The 19,836-nt window shown below is 35.7% G+C and overlaps 3 protein-coding genes across 18 annotated transcripts in view; 2 read left to right on the top strand and 1 right to left on the bottom strand.

Annotated features, from left to right (window-relative positions):
- Nucleotides 1-6,845, top strand: part of LOC106156698 (sodium channel protein para) — a 55,270-nt gene extending 48,425 nt beyond the window's left edge. For 13 of the 15 annotated variants that reach the window (XM_087005848.1, XM_087005843.1, XM_087005849.1 and 10 more), the window contains 4 exons: nucleotides 500-637; nucleotides 2,145-2,252; nucleotides 2,625-2,895; nucleotides 3,277-6,845. In XM_087005848.1, coding sequence (XP_086861974.1) covers nucleotides 500-637; nucleotides 2,145-2,252; nucleotides 2,625-2,895; nucleotides 3,277-4,373 — 1,614 coding nt within the window. In that variant the 3' untranslated portion in view covers nucleotides 4,374-6,845. Of the gene's footprint in view, nucleotides 1-499; nucleotides 642-2,144; nucleotides 2,253-2,624; nucleotides 2,896-3,276 lie in introns of all 15 variants that reach the window. The other 2 variants (XM_087005842.1, XM_087005846.1) reach the window with 1 other exon arrangement.
- LOC106156700 (uncharacterized) lies at nucleotides 5,670-9,857 on the bottom strand. Its single transcript, XM_013532085.2, has 4 exons — nucleotides 9,680-9,857; nucleotides 8,206-8,365; nucleotides 7,444-7,669; nucleotides 5,670-7,043 (listed from the first exon to the last, which is right to left on the bottom strand). Exons 2-4 carry the CDS (start codon nucleotides 8,350-8,352, stop codon nucleotides 6,841-6,843), a joined length of 576 nt encoding a protein of 191 aa, XP_013387539.2. The 5' UTR covers nucleotides 8,353-8,365; nucleotides 9,680-9,857; the 3' UTR covers nucleotides 5,670-6,840.
- A 38-nt stretch (nucleotides 9,858-9,895) lies between these two features.
- Nucleotides 9,896-19,836, top strand: part of LOC106156684 (1-phosphatidylinositol 4,5-bisphosphate phosphodiesterase beta-1) — a 62,022-nt gene continuing 52,081 nt past the window's right edge. Inside the window, exons 1-3 of one of the 2 annotated variants that reach the window (XM_087005858.1) lie at nucleotides 9,896-10,220; nucleotides 13,789-13,866; nucleotides 15,146-15,214. In XM_087005858.1, coding sequence (XP_086861984.1) covers nucleotides 10,122-10,220; nucleotides 13,789-13,866; nucleotides 15,146-15,214 — 246 coding nt within the window. In that variant the 5' untranslated portion in view covers nucleotides 9,896-10,121. The remainder of the gene's footprint in view (nucleotides 10,221-13,788; nucleotides 13,867-15,145; nucleotides 15,215-19,836) is intronic. The other variant, XM_087005857.1, reaches the window with a different exon arrangement.

The following is a 19,836-nucleotide window of genomic DNA, read 5'->3' as shown; positions in this document are numbered from 1 at the left end:
GTGTGGACATAAATACATAAATTTGGGTCTGATAGTTGGGACCAGTTTCGGGCTATAGCCCTTGTGAATCAGACCCCATAGCAGGCTAATGCGACTTAAAGCGTATTCAGAACAGCAGACTAACAGATCCGTGGATCAAATGTACGGCGACCCTTTAAAAAGCTTGCCCCTTAATTTCCGATTAGACACTGAATAGATTCCCCGCAGGGGGTAACTGTAACTGTAAATGCACTGTTATATTTATAAAGCTACTCCTGTTGTAGCTGAATGACATGTAATGTGATTGACGGATGCGTTTTTAAGACACTGTTTCCATGTCAACTGAACATCCAGCCAAGTCAAAGATGGTGTTTTATACATTGTGAATATCCGTGAGATGGTAGTTGCGCATGGGATACTTATATCAAATCAAATACCCAACTAGTAAGTGAAAATAGTATATTCATTTATGGGCATCAGGCGAAGCGTCTGTTTTACAATGTTTCTCTTTCAATTTCAGGTGGACATGCAACCACGGCGAGAGCACAACGTCCTGATGTACCTCTACTTCGTCATCTTCATTCTCTTCGGCTCCTTTTTCACCCTTAACCTCTTCATTGGTGTTATCATTGAGAATTTCAACTCACAGAAAAAGAAGATACGTGTTAACTTTGTCATGTTTTCCCAATATTTAACTGTATTTCCATTTTTTGTAATGAAATGATGTTGTCATTCTTTTCCCCAGCTTTTGCTGAACTCAGAGAAACCCTTCTATGAACTATCAGGCTTTGGGCCAGTGGAATTTCATGTCGGCTCTCCTTCATACTTGTTTATTAATGTATTTTTTTTTTTTTTGGGGGGGGGGGGGGGCTGCAGGCCGGCTTCCGTTGTTTTACATAAACTTGTATGTGAATTTCTTTTAAATCTCAGCGTGACTAATTATTTCAGAAGTCATCTATGTCCAGCATGCGCATGCGTATTTCGGATAGTTGATGAGCTGTCTCCATCTGCATGCAAGAGCTTCGCGGTAAAGCTTATTGAAATCCTGATATAGTCTTACCTAATCTAGTTCAAACAATATCTAGTGCTTCTGTCTTTTTTTCTCTCTCTGCACATGTGACCTACACTTGATCTCTTAAACTGTGCTCGTCATCTTTAGTTAACCATTTTTTTCGTCAACTTTACATAGGCCATAGTGGAAAGGTGGCGATTTATAAGTGACGAAATAAAACCGTTTTTAATATAAATATGATAAGTACATGTATAACATGACATATATGTACCATGTCAAAAAAAAAAAAAAAAACTCAAAACCACATAAGGTATAAAAAATCGAAAACACATACTGAGGCGCACATAATATGAAGTGCAGTGAAAAACGCTAATAAATCGCCGCCTTTGGCTTGAAATGCGTAGATGCTAATGCCTATTCCTTACACTAGTGTGTTGCCTTTCGTATCTTTGTTTTTTCGTTTGAACACATTGAAAAAGTGTAGGTTACAGCACGTTTGGTTTTGTCTAATCATGGAAGAACATGTACTTCCTTGGTCTATGCGACCATGAGCCATGCGAAAAAATGAATTGTGCGAGTTAAATAAATTAACCTAACGTAATTTAAATTTCTTGGAAACATGCGATATGTTCTGCCACTAACTGTGTTGTTCCACAATTTATGCTTGAAACATCTTTAGGCCAAATTACCACACGTTGGTTTATCAACTTTGAAATTATCACCACATTCTAAAATATGTTGAAGTTATATAGTGTGACAATGGTGTGTTTGGCGAGTGCATTTGGAATTTATGTAAATTATGACCTCTCAGGGACTTAACTTAAAGCCTCACCACTTTTATTACATGATTTCGTTTTACCTTTAACGATCATCATCCTCATGAATGGCCATAAATTTTTTCACGCAGAATGATAAATTATAGATTTTACTCAGTTCTACGAAGACAGCACATATAATTACTCAATTAATATAGGAACGATTGTAATTAAAAACTCCGATTCGTATATTCCTTTGATTATTTATATTTAGTTTATAGCGGATTCCATGTGCCTTATTATATTATATAGCTATATTTTGTTTTAGGTCATGATTAATGTAGAATATTATGTTCTTATAATACATCTTTGCTCTATGATCCCACTCCTTTCTTTACGCAGGAGGATCTCTAGAAATGTTTATGACCGAAGATCAGAAAAGATACTACAATGCAATGAAAAAATTAGGAGGGAAAGAACCAAAGAAACCTATACCTAAACCAAAGGTAAATCATATCAGTTCTTGCAGCATACCGCCATAGTGTCAAGTCCCTCCCGGGTATTAAAGAACTGGTTGTGACTTTACACATACAATATACACTTTATAATTATTTGCCAGGGTATCCCCCTCAGATATTTTTCACAAAGCGTCTTACGCCACGATACATGTAAAGTAATACAAGTACTTGATGCTCATAAGGCTTATTATTTCAATGTTTATTGGGACGAGGTTAATTCCAAGTACACACTTTTTTCAATAACAGTTCACATCCCAGACTTTTGCCCATTGTTCTAACTACAGTTGTATCTAAGTTAAAAGTGACTGTATAAAAACCTGACAACTTTTTTATTATATGGTTGCCTTACTTAATTTCCAGTTAAAAGTACAGCTGTGGATTTTCCATCTTTGCGTGAATCAGAAATTTGACATTGTGATCATGGTGTGCATCATGCTTAATATGCTGACCATGGCGTTGGAGCACTACGGCCAATCAGACCAGTTTACTGAAGTTTTAAATGTGATAAACTTTATATTTATTGGAATCTTTACTGTGGAGTGCGTTTTGAAACTGTTTTGCTTGAGACAATACTATTTCAAGGAACCGTGGAATGTGTTTGATTTCGTTATTGTCGTATTCTCCCTTGTCGGTAAGTAATCGGGTGACAAAAGATGTGTTTTACGTCAACACTGTGCATCCAACTGAAAAATAGATCTTATCGTCGTCAATCAGAAACGGGAAAAATATATCATTTTCGGTACAAACACATTTTAAAGCAATTGCATTAATTGATTATTATGACCACTAATTTATTTAATAATTTTATGTTAAACTAATGAACTGTTAGTGAATGACTTGTTATCTGAATCACACCGGGAAGATTAAGCTTCTTTTTTTTTTAAGTCAAAGCACAGATTTTAATCTTCCGTCACGTGAAAAAACCAATCATAATATAACACGATACATGCACATTAAGCCACATGAATATATATATGGCAAACTGAGTAAAACTTTTTTCTTTGTCTTTTAGCCGTTGGTTTGGGAGGTATAATTGAACAATATTTGGTGTCACCGACGTTACTTCGTGTAATACGTGTTTTCCGAGTGGGGAGAGTGCTTCGCCTTGTAAAGTCAGCAAAAGGGATCCGTACTTTGCTGTTTTCCCTTGCCGTGTCCTTGCCAGCCCTTTTCAACATTGGTCTTCTGCTTTTCTTGGTGATGTTTATCTGGGGAACGTTCGGGATGTCATTCTTTATGAACGTTAAGTTTAATAACGGCATCGATGATCAGTTCAATTTCCGGACCTTTGGAAGGGCCATTATATTACTGTTTCAAATGTGCACTTCCGCGGGTTGGGAAAGCGTATTGGCGGGGCTCTCCATACAACCGCCTGACTGCACAGAAGCCCCGCCAGATTCTCAAGAACCGGGAGACTGTGGGAATCCAGGCCTGGCGGTCGCTTACCTTGTAACTTACCTACTTATAAGTTTCCTGGTCATCGTCAACATGTATATAGCAGTAATCTTGGAAAACTTTAGTCAGGCCACAGAAGACGTACAGACCGGGCTAACGCAAGACGACATCGACCTTTTTTACGAAACCTGGGAGAAGTATGACCCTGAAGCAACCAATTTTATCCGACTTGATCAGCTTTGTGATTTTGTGGACGAGCTCGAAGAACCCCTTTGTATTCCGAAGCCAAATTACTTTCAGCTGGTTCACTTGGATATCACTATTTGCGACAATGACAGGTTACACTGTGTCGATATTTTGGATGATTTGACTCGTAATTATCTAGGAACTCAAGATGAAGGGGATCTTCCAGAACCTGAAAGAAAGGGTGATTACCACCCGGTAAGTTCTTTGCTTGAAAGACAACGACACGTCTGGTGCGCTAAGATCATCCAAAAAGCATGGAGAAACTACCTTTTAAGGAGATCGTGCTCTGCGGTTGTCATGGACGCTAGCAGTAGCTTTACCAAAGAAAAGATGGAAGAGTATGATAGTAAAATGAAAGATCAAGATGACCCACAAACAACTAGCGAATCTGAACAGTCGGCGCCCCCTGCGTATAACCAAGATGGTAAAACTGTGGAGCTCTACCCAGACAGCGACGTTGTGGCGTGATATGCCAAGTAACGGCTTCGTAAAACTAGCGTTTTACGGCGTCGATACGCCGTCACTAAGGAGCTCGCGAAGAGCCCGGGCAACGTGTGGCAAAGACAAACTTGGTCAGAGTAGGAGAAAGTAATGATCAGTCAGTCGCTTGGGCTGGTTTAGCAGGGTTAAAGAAAGTTACTGGAAACCTTTTATTCCGTAACAGAATTGCCCTCTAATGCGGAGATACTAATCTCAGGATTTTGATGACCGTGGTCAAAGGCGTCGTGACAGAAGGTGATTTAAGTGAAAACCAGATTACTTGCTGTTAAAGTATATTTGTGTTCACTTTATGCAATGCAGCGATACGTGTATATGTTTTTTCAAATATTGTGCATAATCTTCTCCGGCGCATAATGCTTTGTGTTTGTTTTAACGCTGGTCTCTGCAAAGCGCTATTTCTATCGCTCAATAACAGTTGTTTTTCCCTCTCTAAGAGGATCGTAATTTGAAAATAAAAAGGAAAGCTGATAATTGCCAAGTGACGTCAAAAACTTAAGAAAGCTTTTTAGGCGTGGTGCTCTGATTATAGCAGTATATCGTTGGGTTTAGCATGTTAGTATGATTTATAACGTATATTTTTCGTAGAGACAGAACTTTGATGAAAATCTCTTCCCGTAAATTGTGTTTGCATTAGAGCATGTAGATGTTGGACGAGAAACACAGACAGGCCACTATTAGAAAATTTGCTTCTAAAACAGTAGCAGTTTTACCTACTTAACAGTGTAAGTCTAATAAGCGCCATGTTCATTCAATCTTACATGTAACAAGTCGTTTTAAGAGTAGTAGCTAGATGTCTTGCTTTTTTTATACAATATTTAGCAAACAACAGCGAAAGGAACATTCATATGGATAAAATGTGTAGTGTATGTAATTTTGAAATTTAGAAAAATTCCGTACTTGTATTACATAATCTGCATGTCAGTGTCACATTGAAAAATGATTCTTTGTGTGTGATCTAGGCATTTAACTGAGGCTCGCTTAAAACGGGGCGGTTTGCCTCTTAAAACAATATATACAGTACCATGTCAAAGTATTGCTACCCTTTTTCATTATCATATACGACGGTTTTCGCACTGTGCATTGCAGCAAGTGTTTTAACAACGTTTGTATGTTTCTCGAAATATTATGGAACATTTCAAACTTGCTACTTTGTACAACACGTATGGTTACTCATTTTACAACACATATAGTAGTTACAAATGTCGCACTGGAGTGTGCTTGATGTAGACATATATACTGTGTGATAGCCTGGCAAACAAGAAGTACTTCTTCTACCGGTTTATTAGAATATATAACAGACACTCCAACACAAACAAAAAATGAGAAACAAACGGTCATCAGTTCCAATGTTCAGTGTGTGTACCGCCTATTTAGTTAGTTAATTACACATATCACTCATTTTGTAAATTTCTATCATCAAGCATAGATATATAGGTGCGTAAGTCTGCCTTATTCGCTATGTAGTTATGTGTGACCTAGTTATAAGTGTTGTCCCCCAAAAAATAAATACTCAACTTATTTAAAACAATGTCTTAGTCGCCTTTGTTTTCATTTATTTCATACTTAAATATCTTTCCCAAATTTGGACATATAAGAACTGTTACTTAATAATTTTTAGACTTAAATTTTGGTTTGTATCGTTTTACCAGCAACTTACCAGTAAGGGATTATTTTTGCTAATAGTTATAATAACCGTATATATATAAAATTGCAATCCGTAAATAAAAGTTATACATTTGATTAAATTTATTAAGTGAAATTGAAAAAACTTTTACGTTACAAATAAAACAATAGCTCTTACATAAAGATAAGGATTCAGTTTTTGAAAAGTGTGCAAGGGATAAAAGGGCAACGGAAGCCCCCAGTTTTAATTTTTGGCGCGGTATAAATTTTGTGTGATCTTAAAAGCCTACTTAACTATAAAGAAGAAATAATAAAAAATGTGACTTAATTTGTCGGAGTCTTTCACAATCCAAATCTTTGCTAAGATATTCCCTGCGTTTGTCCTAAAGTAGTCAGATTGGAAGTTGTTTCAGAGCTTCAATTATTCTATGTTTTGGACAGATTTATAATAAAATTAGACTAAAGGAGGGGGAACGTTTAAAACGCTGAGTAGCCAACATTAACAGTGTATAGTTGTGCACTGTGCACATGCTGAGTTGAGCTTTGTAAGTACACCCATTACTGATTTAAACCCGGTGTAATGTGACAGAGAGCCCCCCATGATAGAGAGTCAACTTCCCATTCATTTGCACAGGTAAACCTCGCCCTAGATTTTGACCCACTTAGGTCAGGCTAACCCTAACCATTATAACTAAATGGAGGGCGGGCTTTCTGTTACACGGACCCTTAGTTTCGTTACACCGGTGCAGTCGAAGTTTTACCTTATTTCATTACTAGTACATAGCTATTTTTTCCAGAATTTTCCTAGTTTCTATTGTTTCAAATAGTTTCGACACATCTCCTCATATTTCACCAGTGGCTCCATCCTCATGTTAGGGTCTTTTGCCAGATCGTCCCACGTTCGCATTCGTACAAGTGCTTCAAATTGCGGGTGTTTTTCGAACTCTTTTGCCTGCTCTGCAGTCATGGGCCCTCCTTGATGAACCAGTGTCATCTTGCTGGCTGGCGACAGTTCTGAAAGTAAACTTAATTAAACTGAGAACATCAAAGCTAACCACAATTTAATTGTGCGTGCGCGCGCGCGCGTGTGTGTGTGTGTGTGAGAGAGAGATGAGAGAAAGAGACTAAGGACCAATATCACACGATGTATGCATTCTACCGAGCTGAAATTATAAAATGCGATTTGCACAATCAAAGGAGTTGGTTTGGAAATGATCACACATTTCTTTATTTTTGATATTTTTTAACAATAAAATTCTTCAGAGTTTTGATAAGTTTTTTTCTTTCTCTTTAAAAATTGCAAATGATTTGTAAAAGCATTCTACTAAAGGAAAAAAGCTGTTACAGATGGAAAAATACCGTAATACGGCAAAATGCGAATTTAGAGAGCGAATTGTTATTGGGAAAAACGTACTATCGTGATAGCCGGGATCCTTATACACTAGATATCTTTTCCCATTTACGTGACCTCTGACAAAGGTGGTTATTTCTTCTGGGAAACGAAGGCTCTTCAGATATTTTTCTCCAACGCGTTCATGGTTCTTGACACCAAGTGTGATCCCTTCGGTCTCCATTCTTTCTCTTTTTTGTACCAAGCCGACAAGATGACCAACGTCGTGTAAGAAGGCTCCTAGAATCACCTGCATTGACAAAAGATACAAATTAAAAGAAAAATCTTACGTAAAAAGAGAGAAAAACAACGCATAATTTGTTGAAATATTGAAGGTTCCCGGTCATCACTGGTCTTTCAGACGTTTTCATGATAAATGACTACTAGTTTTTTCCTGAACGTATGTGAGAAAGATACTTTTGCATGAGCTTTTTAAATTCTCTGAAAGTAAACCTTATTTTATTGATAAGAAGGTCGCTGAAGAATTTTTGAGAAAGAACAGATTGCAGTAAGCGCGCCTTCGATAAGGATTGAATCTGTGCTGATGCAATCACGAGCTGGAAACAACTGCACATCTATACCACAATTATCCTTTTTATTTTGTCATTTTCGGAAGTGCAGTTTGCCAATACTTTGTATACTAACACATCTGAAAAATAACCACGTGATCACCATTTTACATGGCAAGTTATGGAATAAGCGAACGATTTAAGATTTCTTCGTAAAATATAGGAGAAGAATTATAAGAAGAACTATAACTCGACATAGTAACTGGTTATAAATTACCTTTTGTGGAAACCCTTCGTTTTCCGCTTGCATTGCGCACTGTATGGCATGCTGTACCTGGGTCACGCTCTCACCCAGGTAGTCGCATTCTCCGTAATCCCTGTATAAGCTGAACAGAGCCGTGACCTGGGCAGCACTGTCACCCATTGTAGTTATAATCCTGCAGAATATACACGTTATTGTATCTACATTGCCCCTAACTTCTCAATTTAGGAAATTTCGCATTATACTTGGTCTCGGAATAGGCCACCCATTTTCAGATTTCTGTACCCGAAACGCGATCTGACTATTCAGATTTGCACCCTCAATCTTTTCGACTTTAGCGTCGCGCAGAGAAAACAGAAAAATGACCCGTTTTCAAACTCTCTCGACATCTACATTGTGTTTTTTGGGCAAAGCCAGAATTCGTACTCCAGACTGTACAAAACCAACCTCTTTATACAGGTGTACATGTCGGATATGGTAAAAGTTTTTTTCCACAAGACAAATGGGTTAGCTAAGTCAAGTAGACTCAACTACCATACTCTATATATGTGATGAAAATACAGTTTTTAAATCAATATTGGCCTTATGCTTTGAAATTAAAGGCTAAATACTTGCAGAGTGTAAGTGCACGTTCTCTAAAGGTAATATTTCGAATTCTTAAATTCATTCCCCTTTTTTAGTGATAGATAATCTCAAGCTTTACATGTGTTTTTGTCACATTGCTTCACAAGTCAAACGTGAAATCTAGTTTACATATATATCAGTATGCCATTTTACTGTCAAAGTCTTGTGAAATAAAATTTTAGATTTGTTACATTACAGTTTTAGTTTTCTTCTCCTCGTAACCAAATCATATTTATATATCTTTATTTTTTACTACATTTTACATCGTCTAGAAACTGAAATTCAGATATAGCGCTGAAGTGGTGCAAACATTATATTTGGGTTTAAAATATAGTACATCAACTCACGTAAAACTTACTTATAAGCCTACTAGTAGGCCTACATACCCTCTACCACGGCCACAGATTGATTTTCACCAGATATTCACAGATAATGTCTCTGGCTAAATACGGTCAATCTTCTTCTGGCTGGTGGAAAATGTGCCTATAATATCTGCCGCCCTGGTAGAGGGTAACTAGTACGCGGTATGATCCGTCGTGCTATAACTCAAATCGTGGTAAACGTTTACGCCACATATCGATTCAATTTCTCCATAATCAGGCGGGTCGCATTTATGAACTATTAATCGAATCGATCTACATATTGCACTTTTTATCTTACTACCTTTTTCCAAGTTGTCTCAAGCACTTTTTCTATATTTACATAATTTAAGTGCATTCATTATATATTACGTAAAAAGAATAAATGAAATATAAAAAATGAATAAAGAAAAAAAATGTGAGGTGAGAAAAAACAGACTGCCTTACAGTTTAACTAATCTTAGTTTCCAAGATGTAGCTATTAATTTTTTTAAAAAAAGTCTTACTTATGAAATATGGTTAGAGGCCAGCGCTACCTCACTATGTAGCCACGTAGCAGGATCAGCTGTCCGATAACCCCTGTAAACTCTTGCCTATGCACTAGTATCTTTACTTATATAGGGCGGTATCTAAGACTAACAACTACGTAAGTTATCCACCATCTTGAACGTGTCACATGATCAGTCACCTGCCATTAATTAGACTGTGCCAGAATGGGGGCGTGGAGCTGTCACGCTCAGAGCATCTGAACAACAGTGCGGTCAATTTTAATAAGCGTTTCTGCAGTTTATATAGCAGTGTCGATGTCCACGAGTCGAGGTTGAGGAGAAAGTTGCTGAGTCAGTCGGTGTATGTACATTTGAGAAGGATTAAACTGTTAGCAAGACGGTGGAAGGCTGTCACCCCCTCAGCAATATATTTACCTTCAGTAATGGGAAAGACAAGTAAATGGCGGGGGCAAAATCAGGTGTCCATGTGAGCCAGCTGAAGCCGATTGTCGTTTCGGATAATCTTATCAAGGGCAACAAATTCATCAAGTGGGACGATGTAAGTTAAGATTATGTTTTGTGACTGTAGATCTCATTGATTTGAATGCAGATTCTTTAGTTTCCGTTTGATGTCGGTGTTTTTTTTCGACTTTCCTTATGTACTCGCTGTGGTATTCAGCCTTAAGCCCGAGGCTTTGTGCAACGTTCACAGTAGTTTTCAATTGCGTGATGAGTGAAATGTATTTTGTCGGACAGGTATACTGGGTTGAAGAAAGCTCTTAACGGAGATATATTTTTGCTAGTACGTGGGTGTTAGTAATGAAAAGGGGCGCCTGTAAACCGACCCCGACACACGATAACACATACTAGTAAATAAACGGATCGGTAGCTTTATTTACAAATTACAATACCCGCAGTAAAACAGGATACATTAATCTCAGTCACTGGTACATGAGTATATATACTAGTAGATACTTGTCATATTTAGAGGTCTATTAACTAACACACGTCGACCCAGCCTGCGTTTGATAATGTTTATTTATATTTGTCATTGAAGTATATAATATGTTTTGTGTAGGGAAGGTTTAAAACTTACTCATCCAGTAGACTCCAGGAAGCTGTTCAACTTATAAATTCAATTATCATTCTCTCTAATACAGATCCATTGAAACAGATTTTTTTCTTTGGTATTAGCTAGAATTTATAATAAGAATATTGCCTAACTTGCATTTTTGTGTACTTAACAAATTTTCTGGGCCCAATGGATATAAGTTATACAGTTTTCTGTATATCAGATATACTGGTTGATATGAACTTACTGATGCTGATGTCGTTCATGTAAGTGCCTTGTGGGACTTCTTCAGCTTCATCTTAAATTGTTCTGCTGTGAAAGTTTTATATTTTCACCAGTTTATATCAAGCTTAAACAGATTTGTTGTTCATAATTTGTATATGCCTGTCATTTATTATGTTAATTACAATAATATCACATCTGAAAAAAAAAATGGATGCTAATTCAAAAACATGTCAAATGTAATGTGCCAAGATTTAGAGTCTGTTATTCATATTGTGACAAAAAAGCAAGGTTTAAAGAAATTGAAAAATTTATTATTGATGGTTCCTGGGGATCAAAAAGTTAATTATAAATTCTGTAAAAATAAACTGACAAATATTTCTTGCATCACTCCTTGAACCTGGGGCATTTAAAAGACATGTAGGATATTTGTTAACAGTTAATTCTCTGATACTAAGAAAATGTTCCAGTTAGTTCAGTCATATTCAGCAGGAAACACTAATGCAGGGATAGGTGGTCAACATATAACACCTGTAATGACACAATTAACCCAATTTACATCTGTATCAGGCCATGAATGATGATTATGGAAAGGAAATCTTAACATTAATGTGTTCTATGGTGTAAAGATGATCAAAAGTTCATTGTGATGCTCTTGTAAGGATGCTTCGATCAGTAAACCTATCAAAGGCTTAAACCCATACCACTCCTCCCAAAGTTCTATATATATATATCACCTTTACTATTGTCCTGGTATATAATAGACTGAATTCACTAAGCTTTGCCTGGGGTCTCCAGTCATTGCCAGATTCGTGAGGTTTTGTACCAGTTGGCTGTTATCTAATAATACAATCAATGAAGGAGAGTGGTCTGTCTTTCTCTGGCCAGATGACACATCTTCACACATAAAACACTGGTTAGATCTTTGGTCTGATAACAGGGAGCAGTGATATTGGCAAAACATGACATGTAGTTGAAATCTTTGGTAGTTAACCCTTGATGTATCTCAAGATATGTTCCATCTCTCATAGTCTTAATATGAATATCATATTAGTAATTGTTATTGAAGTTAAACTGTAAAATTAAATTTCTGTCAAGAGATAATTAACTCACATGTAGTATTTTGATTGCTAATAACTTTTATTATTATTATTCCAATTTGTATTTGATTTGGTTGGAGGACACTGTTGAGGAGCAGAAGTTTATCTGTCTGGCTTTTTATTTGCCAGAGGTACAGAGTAATCTAGAAAACCCATTGCAACCCAGCATGATGAATTGATCTTCTTAATAACCCCATAGCACAGTCATACACACAAGGTGTATTAATAAGAAGCTGTTATCTTAGATCTTTGCTAATTACATAGGTACATGCCCAAGTCCTCTTGTTTACCTTGAGTAAGGTAAGACCTATGACAGTTGATATGAAAAAAAAAAAAAAATACAGGCAGAGAGTTAGGGTAATGGTAAAATTGACTGCTTCATAAAGACAATATTGATCTGATTCAGGTTACAGACATGTTCTCATATGATATTGAGTGGGTAGGTCTGTTGGGTGTCACATGGATTAATATTAATGAGGGGTAGCTATGCTTAACTTGTTCTAAGACACTAAAGCCTTGACCTTAATCATGTAGTTATCACAAATATGCTTTAACATTGTGGATCAGAAAACAATCTTATGGACATCAATGTATTGAGGGTCACAATTGCCAGTGTGATGTTTGTTGTAAAATAAGAAAAGAAAGAAAAACTGCCTGCAAGTTACCGAAGAAGGTATACTAACCAATATAGTATCACGAAAAAAAAAAAAAATAAAATAAAAAAATAAATAAAGAGGGGAGAAAGAAAAAGGAAAACTAACTGCAAATTATGAAGAAGACATAAATACAAGCTGCTGTATATTAACTTTACCCAAGGTGAGATTCCTATAATCCCAAAGAACAGGACATTCCAAGCACTCTTCTCACTGGTATTAGCAAACATGTGAAAATGTTTTTGTCCTCACTTCAATATACATATTACAATATCAGTGGAATGTTCACCCACTCTTCAGAGGCTTAGACTAGTGTTACCTGTCCCCTGAGGATGTTTGAAGATTACAGGTGTTTTTGTCTACTGTCAGAGACATTCCACCCACCTATTGCTGACCCACTACTTTTACTAGTAGGCACAAGATGCATAGAATTTTCTTTAATATAATTTGAAAAGACACAGGATGCTTCATGAGAGTATGTACCTAATGCATGTATGCATAAAACTAGACTAAGTTTGGTTTTAGTGAAATACCAAAATTGTTTATAATCTGTTTCAGGCTTTGGGTACTTTTTTGTAGAAAATTTGCAAAAAGGTTACTGTTTTATATAGTTCTTCTTTACGTCAGAGTAGCTCATTTAGCTAACTGCAGTTACTGAATATAGTTGATGCAACATATTTATGGATGTTATAACATGGTATTAAAGTTTTGTTTGCATATTTACAGAAAAACTGGTAATTTTACAGACACAGTTCGAGGAATGTCCACATGGCACTGCTCACTTTCAAATACTTAATTCTTTCCTAGTTTTTGCTTGACTGAGGATAAGTGACAGAATTGATGTAGACAAAGACTATACCTTGTTATTCATGAATACAAGAGCTACAGGTTATTTTGTTTGTCACTAATAATAACCAGCATATTAAGACAACTCAATTCTCAAATGAAGAATTATTTGCTGATACATGAGTAATTGAATTGACTCATGAATTTTGGTATCAAAGTAAGCTATATTTTTGCATCTTACCAATGAATTGATAATAATTATTTATATATTTGTTTTTGTTTTTATCTCTCTAGGATTCGATTATTGGCACCCCTGTCACCCTCAAGGTGGACCCCAAGGGCTACATCATGTTCTGGAAAGACCAGAATAAGGTAAGACCCCATTTCCATATCTAGATCTATCTAGCAGGATCGACCCATCTCCGAGGGGTTTCTAGCTAAATTATATTCAGCTTAAGCGGCTTTGATGTCTGGCACGCCTGCTGAAGCTGTTAGGGGGTAATTAACTATCATTTAGCAGCTTCAGTAGGCGTGTCAGACATCTAAGCTGCTTAATCTGAATGCGAAAATCCCCTTGGAGATGGGTCGATCCTCCTAGATCGATCTAGGTATGGGAATAGGGTCTAAGATCCTGTCAATTCATCCACAGCTCTGATAGTAAAGGCTGCTCATGTTATAGTCCTCCTGTTAAATAAAGATATTTCTTAGGTGCATATCATTTTTTTGAAATACCAGGGAAATATGTTCTATTATTTTCTTTGATTTATAGAGTTAATAGTTTTAACCAGACAGTATGGCATTCTGTCACAACAAAGAAATGTGCACTGTTACTAAAACTTAATGCATTGTTACAGTAAAAGATGGAATCGAGAGAGAGAGAGAGAGAGAGAGAGAGAGAGAGAGAGCATTCTTCTGTTATCCCAAATATAACAAAAAAAAAAAAAAAATGAAAAATGGTAATTGATTTGACATCATTTCTAGATTGCACTACACATTTTATTTGAGTATATGCCTGTCTTGTGATAATATAATGCAAGGAAGAAGAAAGTTAATGCAAAGTGGTTTGCTTTCCTGGGGGTTACCGTTCTATTTAAAAGTCTTATCTATGTACACACACCAGTTTGTTGGCAAGCCTATGTAGAACATTCAGGAACTGATAAAAATAAGCATCACAAGCTTGTTGTATTGATGTTGATATGATGTCCTAAACATGTGGCTTTTTGTGATAACAATTTTTAGAATTCAGCTGTAAAGTTAGATTCTTACACATTATTGTTAAGAATGTTTATAATTGATTCTGTGTGTATTTCTATCTTAAATAAGGTAATTTGTTATAGAAAGCAAAAATCAGTGATGTTTTTAAAATGTGTACAGAAATGAACAGAAAAATAAAATTTATAATGCTTTACAGGAAACAGTACAGCATTATCTGTATCAATTAACAAAAAGTTAACAAAAAGAAAGAAATTGAGTAAATTTGCAGAAAGTGTTAATTGTTTTTAAATATCATATACTTAGTTGTTTTAAAAACAGGTTACCAATCCAGTTTCAAAATTCAGCAGATATATATGTATGGCTTCTGAGAGAAACAGTTGCTCATTAATTACTGGAGAAAATACCTGACACTGTATTCCATATATTTGTTTTCCAGGAAATGGATTGCTTGGAAATTTCCATGATAAAGGATACAAGGACTGGAAAATATGCAAGGTCGCCTAAGGTTTGTATTAAACAGCCCTCAACAATGATTAATTGATGTATCATCCACAGGTGCCTGATCAGCTTCACATATAGGACACAGTTTATGGAAATGGAAATCAAAATGATCCATAACTTGTATGGTGCAAGACTGCATACTTTTGTGATTTCTGCTTTGGGTATTTGGGAAAAATGCATCACATTAATGTGCATCAAGGCAAACTCAATACAAAATAACAAAGAAAAAAGCATTTAATAATTTATTACATCTGAAGTCAAATCATTTAAGGCCATAAGGAGAAATTTAACAAGTGAACCCTCATTGCCCTCAGGTCTGTAGTCATTTAAGCTGTACACCAACATCCAGCATGTTCTGACTAAATTTTATCCCAGCCAAATTTTTGGATACTTGGAATCTAGAAACGTGATCAGATTAGTAAATTATATGTACTACAAATTAAATAAAAATTAGTTGAACATAGTCATAGTCAAGAATTTGATTGATGTGTGTGTGTGTGTGTGTGTGTGTGTGTGTGTGTGTGTGTGTCGGGGGGGGGGGGGCTGAGCTTTAGGTAAAATGAGAGAAGACGAGGTCCTCACAAGTTAGAGGATTTAGATGCTATCTTACCTAAAAACATGGGCAAATATTTATGTTTCACAATGAAGAAATTGTTGTGGTTGAGAAGCATAGTATGACATGCACTTGGCATGTTTAATACATGTACACCTAAATTCAGCAGCTAAATTTAAGATCATTCAGTGTGAAATGGTGATGGTGGAGTCATAATGAAATTTGTGAAGAGATTTATAAAATTTTTAGGACTAATCAGTGAGTTCTTTTGCTCTTTATTATTATTTATATTTGTCTTGTTGCAACATGAAATTCATTCTGTTGACTATTTATGACATGGTTTATGACGAACAAATACAAATAAACTGATAAGTATTTCCAAAATGCCAAGTAAAGTAACACCCTCGACTGAGATGCTGATCAAGGTGGAAAAATATTGGTAGATTGTGACCAGTGGCTTGGTGGATTTAATTAATCCAAACGTTAATGGTGATTATTTAATTCTTGAGTTTTTTCTCTGGTCTTAAATTATAATGCCTTTTGTGATTTTATCGTATATTAAACATTTGAATATTATGTTACTTTCTTGGATCTTACTCCTTGGTTACATAGTATGACAGGAAACATTTATGTTGTTGTATTTCATTTAAGAGTTCAAGTTACTCACAACTAATGACGGGTCTATCACATATGAAATATATGCTCACTAACTACATGATGGCATGCTTGTACCTGAGGTCTCGTCGCCAAAGTGATGAACTATAGGACATCATTGGACACTTTCACTATACACAGATCAATATGATTGAGAATAGGGATCTGCACGTACAGGTAGACTGTACATTAAAATGTGGATCTTGGATCCTTGATTAAATACAACACTGCATTGTATGACAACAGAAAGCTGTGGAGCTGTCGTGCTCAGTCACACGGATTATCACTTGTCTAATAGTAATATGGAGAACAAGTAGAGACCCATGATGTGCGTTGGTGATACGCATGAATACAACGGCCAGGTGGAGGAGAGGTGTTCATTTCCTCAGCTTCAGTTTTATCTTGACTAATGATAATGCCACTATAATATCCCAATGAACATATTGCAAAATTGTAGTTATGTAATCTTAAATCCACTGGGAATCTACACATCTGTTTCAGGTTTTGGTGAAGTAGCCAATGAAAAACAACATTACACATCATGAATAAAGCAACATATAGATTTAGCCATACAAGGACGCTTTTATTATATAACCCCACTATCCAATTTATTTTAACAATGTAACAAATTGTTGCCAGTATAAAATGTTATAGCCTTAGGGACAAAAAACATATATATATATATTTCAAATTTTCAGTAAGACTCATCATCCTTAACATTATGATGTAATGAGCTTTCAAATGAATATCATTTGAAAGCTCAGAGTCGAAAGATTGGAGTTGGTTCTGATATGGAACTCTTGCAAATTGTCACTTTATAGGAGTATGTCCAAACCCCAAGATGCCCACTGTAAATTGTGTGATTTCCCCTGTGAGATGGTAATTATATAAACTGATGATAATAGTGTCCAAAACAGGGTTTATGATGTGATCTTTTTATAACTTCTGGTACTGAAAATAATGGATTTGGAAATTAATTTTGCGTGGTAGCCCCATTTTCCTACTGTGTATCTCTAGTGAATAGTTATTGGGGGGGGGGGGGGGGACCACACCTTTTATTCAAGTTTGAAATCGGGAAGAGTAGTGTCAGTGGGACCATTCAGAATAGAAGATCCAAGTATCAACTGGTCCAAGGCTCAAATATGGCGGACCCTACATGAAAGGAAGATCGCTTAATCCTGTAATGGTCTCTCTGCACAGAATTGAATTTCTCCATTCACCCATTGAATTATGATGTTCTTAGTAGTGCTGAAGTTGATTGCTGAGTCTAACATACATTCGTAGTTTATGATAGCATATTTCTTAGCAAATCAGGCTAAATGTAGTATAGCTTTACTTTTTACCCTATGTCAGGACTTGCTGGATATTAAACCAATTTGATAACAGCATATATTTTACTTTTGTATTATGTTTGTGGTCTAAACTTTGAAACTATGCATGCTGGTGAGAGAATTCCATCTCTCATTGGGGAGAGTTTAACTTAACATTTCATAATCGTAAAAAAAAAAAGGAAAATTCTGCTGTGTTATTTTATTACCTAGTGAGACATTTTCTAAACAGAGGCAGTGAAAATCTAAGGCAATATAATTTGCAGCCATCTTGGTCATGGTCAACGACCCTTTTCAAACGGATGTTTAAACAACTGACAGCTAGCTAGACTTATATGGTAATAACTTAATAAATATGATTAACACAAATTAATGATTTTCTTTAAAAAATATTTTGTTGATATTATCTTCTATTTTGAATAAAGTTTTTTGAAAACTAGTTGGAATTGTGTACGAGAATACATTTTTTAAAGTTTATAAATAATTAATATTGAAAACTTGAAATATCAGAAAAACAAGGAATTTGAAATTTTAAAGAAAGTACCATGGCCAAGACCATTCTAAGGTCTGGCCGTGTCACAATAATATCTCATTGTATGGCACATATACCCAGCTAATGAATCTCTGCTGTTTTTATTATAACATTATTGAAATACAAAAATACTGCAGCAGAATGAAATATTTATGGTATTCACAATGCACTCAAGCTTAGTCTTAGTCCATCCCTGGGTTAAGAGCAAAAACATTAGCTTTGACGCAAATGAAGCATAACATGCACTTTGAAGTTGTAAACTGAATGATTATTGACTAAAATCTGTCTCTGATGAGCAAATTAGGCATAAAATGTGTCAAGCACAGTGAGGAGTCTCTTTATTTCGTGATCTTCACAGAAAAAATTGCTCATCCTTGTCAGTGCTTGGTTAAATGGAGGCCTAGGGAGCCCAGTGTGAAAACATGCCATTACTTTTGAAGGAATGGAATTTCCCCAAGCACCCTGTGCAGAAAATAAACGTAATGACATTAATGACAAGTTATTCATTTAGATTAAAAAAAAAAACTTTGCTGTACAAAACTCTGGGAGATGAGGATCAAAGTATTTAAAACCTGCTCATTGCTAAACAGCATGATTCAACAGCATTACGTACATCAGATGCAGGCTTCATGAGATGTGACAGATGGAGGGATTTTTACAAATATTGACTCCATTAAAAAACTGCTCCCTCTTAACAAGTATAACAGCCACCGTTTATAGCTGACTTCACACGTGCCTTCATTGAGAGCATTTCTGCCTTGTTGTGGTTTACTCTTGCTGCAAAAAATATTGTGGGTTCAGTTTTGTTGTAGGTTGCCTTTTTTTTTTTTTTTACAAAATGGATTATGGCACGAGTTTACTGCAATCTGTCAAAAGCTGCGTGGTTACTCGGTTCCTTGCTGTGGACTGTAATTTGAAGTACGCAACCAGCAGACTCAATATTTTGAACACAAGCAGAAAAGAATAATATTCATGTGAATTGTCCTCATTTTTTTTGTCCTCACTTAAGGTTATGGTCCACTGGGGGATAAAAGCCTCTGGTGTACTTTGAAATGAAGTTAATATTAGTCTATGAACTGCATTCAGACATATATATATTCTGTTTAATCCAAAAGATTGTTTAGGCAGATTTTATGGAGTAAAAAAAAGACCTACAATTTTGATTTAGTGGCAATTGGATTAAAAAGGTTTTTTTTTTGTACGGCCTTTTTCTTCTATTATTGTGTTATTGTGGCCTTTGATCAAATTGTTTAAATTTAAGTAGTTTTCTGTTACAATATGCTCTGAGAACATTGTAGCATTTTTAATTGAACTGCTATTGAATTATATATGTCAAATCGGTGTCTTTTGAAAAATAAATCTTTAATTGATAGAAATAGCCTAGTGTCTTTACTGAACAGTAGATCTTGTAGGTTGAATTTCAGTGTCAAGACAAGTATACGTGAAATATTGTTTGTTAAAGCAATGTTTGGGTGAAAAAAAAAAGATGTAAAGATCTATAATCCAGACCTTGTAATCCAATCATCTTAGAACACTTGTTCTCAAGTAATATTGGTTCA

This window comes from Lingula anatina, chromosome 2, assembly GCF_051362555.1.
Source record: "Lingula anatina isolate TDL-2025a chromosome 2, LinAna3.0, whole genome shotgun sequence".
Classification (NCBI taxonomy): Eukaryota; Metazoa; Brachiopoda; class Lingulata; order Lingulida; family Lingulidae; genus Lingula; species Lingula anatina.
The sequence above is the reverse complement of the archived record's forward strand: the minus strand, read 5'-3'. Positions and strand labels throughout refer to the sequence as shown.